Raw genomic sequence first — 9874 nt, 5'->3', positions numbered from 1 at the left:
ATAATTGCGATGAAACTGTATTAGCGGATGATTATGTGTTAGCGGATCATATATATATATTATATATATATATATATATACTGTGTGTGTATATATATATATATATATATATAAACACCACCATTACATTATATGTAATGACACATTGCTCTAATTATTGTGTGTTGTCATGTTTGTATTTAATTGCAATCTCCAGGAATTTCAAAGCAGCTGGAAAAAGTCTGCAAATTGAAGGGTTGTGAGAAAATACGTAAATGGTTGCATAGTATAAAAAACCACATCTATTGGACTGCTGCATCATCAAGCAGTGGACCTGAAAGAGTGGCTAAATGGACGTCTATGCTAAACCATGTGCAAAATAAGCACACACATGAAGACAGCAATTTTCCAGCATGTCTACATGGAACAAGAAGTTGAGACACAAAAAAAGTGGATAGCTGCTGGTATGTAGGCTAAAGAAAGCAATAGTTACTTTTAAAAAATGTATGCAGATCATATAGCTTGCCTTTTTTATTTAAATTTACATATCATACTATAGTAACACTTCCAATAATTTAGGAACACTGCCATATTTCAAGTTGGAGAGAGTTCTCTCCAACAACAGAATTGTGAAGGATGTTGCCAAGCTAAGTCCGCACTACCAGACTTCTTCTATCGAGGTTTTCCACAGTGTAATACTACGGTTTACACCAAAAAATGTGGTTTTTCCATTTCTGGGAATGTTGTGCAGGTAATGTTATTGTTGTAAAAATAAATTTACTTTTACATACACTGTAGACATTGTATGTTGAAAATGTATTTATTGCTTACAGACTATACCTGGCTGCACTACATTACAATGAGAATGCCGGGCGTCCTCAAGCCACAACAGCAGCTGGTCGACCGGTGTTCAACGTGACCTTTCCAAAGGCCAAGAAGGGAGAATACCGGGTCAGAGAAGTTAAGACACAAGCAACATTCAGTATGTATAAAATGAGTTTTACTTAACAAATTTACTACAAATGTACATATCTTTTTTTGCATCGTTTCTTACAAGCTATTTGAAAACTCAATATTTTACTAATTTAAAATAAAATAAAATTGTTATATTGCACAGGATATGTGGATGACCTGCTGGACCTCATATTTGATAAAGTCTTTGTGGATCCTGCACCCTATGTGGATGATGTTTTGAGGATACCAATACCACCAGCATTGTGTGCAGAATATGACAGGCCAGAGAAGGAGGAGGCCATCTCTAGTAGGGTATCTCGGTTTAATCAATAGGTGGTCGAAAACCTACATAACTACCCTGGGCATCAGGAAACTCTCTTTGAATCCTCAGGACCCACACAGGCTGGAATCACAACTCGAACTTTTCGTCCAAGGAAACCCCAGCACCAGCTCACAAAACTCTGATAAGCTAAAAATCTGTAACGACTAACGCACACACACAGGCACATTCTCAAAACAGGGTTCAAGGATTTTTCTGTGTTTTTTTCTTTCAAATATCTATCATTTGTTGTCTGGAGTTGAAATATTTGATATTTAATTGATCATGGTTCAATTTATTTTTGGAGGAATGTCCTTTTTTTGGTTAAAATTATTTTATTTCTAAACTAATAATTGTACAGTTCAGTGTCTTTATAACTTTCATAATGTAAATAAAAGAAAATGTATATGCAAGTTGTTGTGAAATTATTTAAAACTATAATATGTTTTGTTTTTCACTATAATTTCCTTTGAATATAACCCGGGAAATACGTTTGTTAGACTAAAAATTCAAAACATTTGTAATATTTAGAAGAAATTGAAATTTTTTCTTGCAAATGTGCTAATCATTAACACTCACTGTTGTACTCCAAGAAGTCGCAGGGGACCATTAGTCAGCCCTGTAAATGTTAAAAGCGTTTTGTAACGAAAACACTTTGAAACAAACTGGATCCATTCCGGGATGGTCTACCATACATGATGGAGTGACTTGAAGTTGTTTCATCCGTCTTGTAACCTTTGATACAACAAATAGTGTCAGACAGGTTTATGTCACGTATTATTTTTTGCAACAATTACAAATGTAAATAAATTAATACCTGTTCTATCTCCCTGCAGCATATATTTTCTGGTTCTGTAGCCATCTTCTCACATCTGTTGCCCCAAGCACCTGTACGACAAGTAATGTCAACATTGACGCAACCGTTTTTCCTCGCATAAATATAATTTTGTTTGTACTTTAGCAAACGTTATCACAGTATTTGTGTTTGTATTTTCAAAAAATTGCGCGAACGTTATCACAATGTGTGTGTGTTGCACATCCATAATTGCAAAGGGGACGCGAGTACATAAATGTATCAAATAACCATTCAGAGACGTCCTGCTCCATTCTCAATTGTGTTTCTTCTGGGCCGGAGTCTCTTCATCATCTGGGTCTGATTCCGGTTCAAACATGTACGGCTGAATGCCATACAAAACAGCGGGTCTCTCACTCTCAGCCATTCTGCTTCTACCGACTGTTTATTGCCATAGGTATGCAAGTTACGCCCTCATCCAAAGGCAGGGCGGGGATATGCAGCTCATTTATATTTAAGGTGGTACACACCAAAACAAGCTCTTTTTTAAAACAGGCCCCAAAAATGACATTTTCAAATGGTTATAATAAATTAACTGTGGGGTATTTTGTGCTGAAACTTCACAAATACATTCTGGGGACACCCAAGACCAATATTACATCTTGTAAAAAGGGGCATAATAGGTGCCCTTTAATGACAAATACATTCTGGGGACACCCAAGACCAATATTACATCTTCATGTGCTGTGGTGCTTTTTTTTACATTCAGTGCATATTTATGATTTCTTGTTACACTGTTAAAAGTGCAAATCTAACAATATTAAAAAATAATTGATATTGAATGGAATCTAATCAAATCAACAGCATATATTTGATAAATAGTGCATACCCCTGTGGTCGGTGTACTGTATATCAGACGCTCCAAACATTGTGGAAACACAAGGGGAATTGTGGTCTTCTCTCTCTGTTAGTAAAGGTCAGATCAGTGTCTCTTTTAATTCTCTCTCTGTTAGTAAAGGTCAGATCAGTGTCTTCTTGTAAGAACCTGCTAAATATTTACAATACAACTTAACTCATAAAAGCAATTAGTTATACAATCTGTTACAAACAATATTTTTCTGTGTATCCCTTCAGTCCTCCATCATAACCCCAACCCAAAATTAATCTTTGTGGTTTTCATGAGCTGTATGCCAAAATCATCAGTATTAAAACAATAAAAGACCTGAAATATTCATGATTGGTGTGAAATGTGAATCTAAAATATACAACAAAGTTAAATTTTTATCATTACAATTATGTAAAATAATGAACTTTTTCACAATATGGCTGTAATTCTCACATTGTGAAAAGGACCTGTACATACTCTGCAACCGTTTCCTGTTAATTTCTGGAACTTTGGCAAAAAAGAGTATTTTCACAAAAAAATTGCGGATCGTGAACCAAGGAGTGATGTCACATGAGTATTCATGTCTGTAGAGAGGTTTTCCTTCTTGTGTTCTTGTTTGTGAAGAGCAGCTGATCCCAACTAGTTCTTGGGAATGGAGACTGCAGATAAATTCCAGAGTGTGATATCGTCATTTTATTTTTTACACACAGCTCTTGTTTTTACAATGTTTTGTCTAATGTAACCTAATATTTTTTGCTTTTATCATGTGGGGACACCCAAGACTTTAGAAATTTGTAAAAACTAATAGGTCCCTTTAATGAAATTTGAACAGGGAGCTTTAGGAGTAAATTAAATTACACCATATTTTATGATTTCTTTGTTACCTGTTCTGCAAATCTACAACTAAAAAATAATTGATATTGCTCCACACCTTCACGCAACTGCATATACATGGTTGCACTTTCCCTGCTTTCACCTGCTTATCAGACAGCTCGTGGAAACACAAGCGGAATTGTGTCTTCTCTCTCTGTTAGTAAAGGTCAGATCAGTGTCTCTTTTAACAAGGGGAGTAAGTGCGTTACCCTGTCTGGAGGTTATTGTCATTTACAATTACAACTTAACTCATAAAGCAATTAGTTATTACAATTCATCAAACAATATCTTTCTTGTACCTTCAGTCCTCCATCATAACCCCAACCCAAGCATTTTGTGGTTTTCATGACTGTATGCCAAAATCATCAGTATTAAAACAATAACACCATATTTCAGTTGGTGTGAAATGAATGCTTCACCTTAAATTTTTCATCATTACATTATGAAAATCTGAACTGTTCACATATGCTAATCTGCCCTGTAACATTCTGCCCCTGTTAATTTGGAAAAGAGGCCCAAGGAGTGATGTCACATGATTCATGTCTGTAGAGGTTATTATTCTTGTTCTTGGTTGTGAAGAGCAGCTGATCCCAACTAGTTCTTGGGAATGGAGGCAGATAAATTCAGAGTGTGATATCGTCATTTTATTTTTACAGCTCTTTGTTTTTAATGTTTTGTCTAATGTCCTAATATTTTTTTTATCATGTTTTATAAAGTGGCAAACTAGTGATGGAAATTTGAACAGGGAGCTTTAGGAGAAAATTAAATTACACCATGGACCTCGATTCCCTTCTGCTACAACTTCAGTTGCTCCTCATCTGCTTTCATCTGCTTCACCTTCACCTGCCACATCATCTGCTTTACCTTCATCTACTTCTTCATCCTTTGTCTCTTTCTGTGTTTTGACTTTCACCACCTTCAGCTCCACCTTCATCTGCCACATCATCTGCTTCACCTTCACCTGCCTCATCATCTGCTTCACCTTCACCTGCCACATCATCTGCTTTACCTTCACCTGACACATCATCTGCTTCACCTTCACCTGCCACATCATCTGCTTCATCTTCACCTGCCCACCCTCTGCTTCACCTTCACCTGCCACATCATCTGCTTCACCTTCACCTGCCACATCATCTGCTTCACCTTCACCTGCCACATCATCTGCTTCATCTTCACCTGCCACATCATCTGCTTCACCTTCACCTGCCACATCATCTGCTTCACCTTCACCTGCCACATCATCTGCTTCACCTTCACCTGCCACATCATCTGCTTCACCTTCACCTGCCCACATCATCTGCTTCATCTTCACCTGCCACATCATCTGCTTTCACCTTCACCTGCCACATCATCTGCTTCATCTTCACCTGCCACATCATCTGCTTCACCTTCTCCTGCCTCATCATCTGCTCCACCTTCACCTTCCTCATCATCTGCTTCACCTTCTCCTGCCACATCATCTGCCACATCATCTTCTTCACCTTCACCTGCCTGTTCATCTTCACCTACTACACCATCCTCTGTTTCACCTTCTTCCACACCACTGCTTTCTAACTGTTTCACCTGCACCACCCTCAGCTTCACCTTCTCCTGCCTTGTCATCGTCTGCTCCACCTTCACCTTCCTTATCATCTGCTTCACCTTCTCCTGCCTCATCATCTGCTTCACCTTCTCCTGCCACATCATCTGCTTCACCTTCACCTGCCACATCATCTTCTTCACCTTCACCTGCCACATCATCTGCTTCATCTTCACCTACTACACCATCCTCTGTTTCACCTTCTTCCACACCACTGCTGCACCCCCTTTCTAACTGTTTACCTGCACCACCCTCAGCTTCACCTTCACCTGCCACATCATCTGCTTCATCTTCACCTACTACACCATCCTCTGTTTCACCTTCTTCCACACCACCGCTTTCTAACTGTTTACCTGCACCACCCTCAGCTTCACCTTCACCTGCCTCGTCATCGTCTGCTCCACCTTCACCTGCCTCATCATCTGCTTCACCTTCACCTGCCACATCATCTGCTTCACCTTCTCCTGCCACACCATCTGCTTCACCTTCACCTGCCACCACACCATCTGCTTCACCTTCACCTGCCACATCATCTGCCTCATCATCGTCTGCTCCACCTTCACCTGCCTCATCATCTGCTTCACCTTCTGCTGCCACATCATCTGCTTCACCTTCACCTGCCACATCATCTGCTTCACCTTCACCTGCCACATCATCTGCTTCATCTTCACCTGCCACATCATCTGCTTCATCTTCACCTAATACACCATCCTCTGTCTCACCTTCTTCCACACCACTGCTTTCTAACTGTCCACCTGCACCACCGCTCAGCTTCACCTTCACCTGCCTCGTCATCGTCTGCTCCACCTCTGGCACACACATCATCTGCTTCACCTTCACCTGCCACATCATCTGCTTCACCTTCACCTGCCACATCATCTGCTTCACCTTCTCCTGCCACATCATCTGCTTCACCTTCACCTGCCACATCATCTGCTTCATCTTCACCTGCCACATCATCTGCTTCACCTTCACCTGCCACATCATCTGCTTCATCTTCACCTGCCACATCATCTGCTTCACCTTCTCCTGTCACATCATCTGCTTCACCTTCACCTGCCACATCATCTGCTTCACCTTCACCTGCCACATCATCTGCCTCATCATCGTCTGCTCCACCTTCACCTGCCTCATCATCTTCACCTAATACACCATCCTCTGTCTCACCTTCTTCCACACCACTGCTTTCTAACTGTTTACCTGCACCACCCTCAGCTTCACCTTCACCTTCCTTATCATCTGCTTCACCTTCTCCTGCCACATCATCTGCTTCACCTTCACCTGCCTCATAATCTGCTTCACCTTCTCCTGCCACATCATCTGCTTCACCTTCTCTTGCCTTATCATCTGCTTCACCTTCACCTGCCACATCATCTGCTTCATCTTCACCTAATACCTTCACTTGCCTATCACCTTCTTCCACACCACTGCTTTCTAACTGTCCCCCTGCACCACCTTCATCTCCACCTTCATCTGCCACATCATCTGCTTCACCTTCAACTACTACACCATCTTCTGTCTCACCTTCTTCCACACCACCGCTTTCTAATTGTTTACCTGCACCACCCTCAGCCTTCACCTTCACCTGCCTCGTCATCGTCTGCTCCACCTTCACCTGCCTCATCATCTGCTTCACCTTCACCTGCCACATCATCTTCTTCACCTTCACCTGCCACACCATCTGCTTCACCTTCACCTGCCACACCATCTGCTTCACCTTCACCTGCCACATCATCTGCCTCATCATCGTCTGCTCCACCTTCACCTGCCTCATAATCTGCTTCACCTTCTCCTGCCACATCATCTGCTTCACCTTCACCTGCCACATCATCTGCTTCATCTTCACCTAATACACCATCCTCTGTCTCACCTTCTTCCACACCACTGCTTTCTAACTGTTTACCTGCACCACCCTCAGCTTCACCTTCACCTGCCTCGTCATCGTCTGCTCCACCTTCACCTTCCTTATCATCTGCTTCACCTTCAACTACTACACCATCTTCTGTCTCACCTTCTTCCACACCACCGCTTTCTAACTGTCCACCTGCACCACCCTCAGCTTCACCTTCACCTGCCTCGTCATCGTCTGCTCCACCTTCACCTGCCTCATCATCTGCTTCACCTTCTCCTGCCACATCATCTGCTTCACCTTCTCCTGTCACATCATCTGCTTCACCTTCACCTGCCACATCATCTGCTTCACCTTCACCTGCCACATCATCTGCTTCATCTTCACCTGCCACATCATCTGCTTCATCTTCACCTAATACACCATCCTCTGTTTCACCTTCTTCCACACCACTGCTTTCCAACTGTCCACCTGCACCACCCTCTGCTTCACCTTCACCTGCCACATCATCTGCCTCATCATCGTCTGCTCCACCTTCACCTGACTCATAATCTGCTTTCACCTTCTCTTGCCTTATCATCTGCTTCACCTTCACCTGCCACATCATCTGCTTCATCTTCACCTGCCACATCATCTGCTTCACCTGCCACATCATCTGCTTCACCTTCTCCTAGACACACCATCCTCTGTTTCACCTTCTTCCACACCACCGCTTTCTAACTGTCCACCTGCACCACCCTCAGCTTCACCTTCACCTGCCTCGTCATCGTCTGCTCCACCTTCATCTGCCACATCATCTGCTTCACCTTCACCTGCCCACATCATCTTCTTCACCTGCCACTGCCACATCATCTGCCCTTCACCTGCCACATCATCTGCCTCATCATCGTCTGCTCCACCTTCACCTGCCTCATAATCTGCTTCACCTTCTCCTGCCACATCATCTGCTTCACCTTCTCCTGCCACATCATCTGCTTCACCTTCTCCTGCCACATCATCTGCTTCATCTTCACCTAATACACCATCCTCTGTCTCACTTTCTTCCACACCACCGCTTTCTAACTGTTTACCTGCACCACCCTCAGCTTCACCTTCACCTGCCTTGTCATCGTCTGCTCCACCTTCACCTGCCACATCATCTGCTTCATCTTCACCTAATACACCATCCTCTGTCTCACCTTCTTCCACACCACCGCTTTCTAACTGTCCACCTGCACCACCCTCAGCTTCACCTTCACCTGCCTCGTCATCGTCTGCTCCACCTTCACCTGCCTGATCATCTGCTTCACCTTCTCCTGCCACATCATCTGCTTCACCTTCTGCTGCCACATCATCTGCTTCATCTTCACCTAATACACCATCCTCTGTCTCACTTTCTTCCACACCACCGATTTCTAACGGTCCCCCTGCACCACCTTCAGCTCCACCTTCATCTGCCACATCATCTGCTTCACCTTCACCTGCCTCTCCATATCATGGTTTTTCTTTGCCAGATATCACAATTAAAGGCAGAAAATGAAGCCCTCAAAATAGAATTAGATAACATAAAAACAAATGTTGTCAGTTGTAATAGTTTATTAAAATAATTCCAAATATTTATAAACTAGTTTTACATGTTGATGATGAATATTAACATTCAGCGGTCCATACAAGTTTGCCCTACTGAAAGTCTCAATTTTTCTAACTGTTTTGTTCCCTAAAAATGCCGGAGAAATGGAGAAATCACTTCCGCGAGAGGAAAACAGATCTATACCAGAGATCATCTTACTATTAAGAGATGAGAGGGTCTGTATTACTTACTATAGGAGAAAGAATAACGTCTAACTTGGATCACTTATCCCTTAATAACCAATCACATTACAGCCTTGACGTCATCAAATTAGAGTTGTGCAACACTCAATGGGCATTTACAGATACATTAGGGATGAATGAGAAGTGCCGTAAGATGAAACCTACATGTCGCAAAAAGTCAGTGACTTCTCTTATAAAACATAATTTTTTTTCTGTGTAAACTAAAAATAGTTTAATCCAAAAGTATTGTTTAGTGTAAAACATGTTGAAGATTAGCAGATAGGCTGTCAATTCATTAAATGATAAGCTGTTTCCTCTAAAAAGCTGTTTATTCAGCGTAGTGAAGCCTCTCCTCCATTGACATCAATTGTCCAAACGTCCAAAAAAAAATGGCCTCTGGTCTCCTTTCCCACGCTCTGACGTACCGGGAGTTTTAGGTTTGGAAGTTTTGGTTTTTAAGGTTATGGTTTCGGGCTTGCCTTCTAGTGGCTTTGAAAATGGCCTCTGGTCTCCTTTCCCACGCACTGCCAAAACACTTTTATTATTGTCAGTCTTGGGGCGGGCTTGCTGTTTTAATTGTAACCTCAAATGTCATTGGTTATTCCCCTTTTCCTTCAGTATTATAAGATGATTCATAATTCACTTGACTTAAGACATGGCTTCATCAGTGGACCAGACACATGTGAGTTATTATTTCACTATGTAACCCTGTATAATTTAAAATTATTATAAAATAAGGAATAAATTAAAGAGTGTTAAAATAAACTAACCAGAAATAATACTAATAATACAAGTGTAAGAAATTATAAAATCAAAGTGAAAAGTAAGTTAGTGTTATGATTGACATTTTA

The 9874-nt window shown here is 41.6% G+C and overlaps 1 protein-coding gene across 1 annotated transcript; it reads left to right on the top strand.

The window, feature by feature from the left end:
• Positions 1–7324: 7324 nt before the first annotated feature.
• On the top strand, positions 7325–7783 carry LOC122140907 (putative protein TPRXL; the record flags this gene model as incomplete). Its single annotated transcript, XM_042746177.1, has 1 exon — positions 7325–7783. A coding segment is annotated over one exon (459 nt), but the record flags the coding sequence as incomplete, so codon positions are not given.
• Positions 7784–9874: the final 2091 nt, after the last annotated feature.

The sequence above is a fragment of the Cyprinus carpio genome, chromosome A4 (assembly GCF_018340385.1).
Source record: "Cyprinus carpio isolate SPL01 chromosome A4, ASM1834038v1, whole genome shotgun sequence".
In the NCBI taxonomy this organism is placed as follows: Eukaryota; Metazoa; Chordata; class Actinopteri; order Cypriniformes; family Cyprinidae; genus Cyprinus; species Cyprinus carpio.
This window is presented reverse-complemented; position numbering and strand designations above follow the sequence as displayed.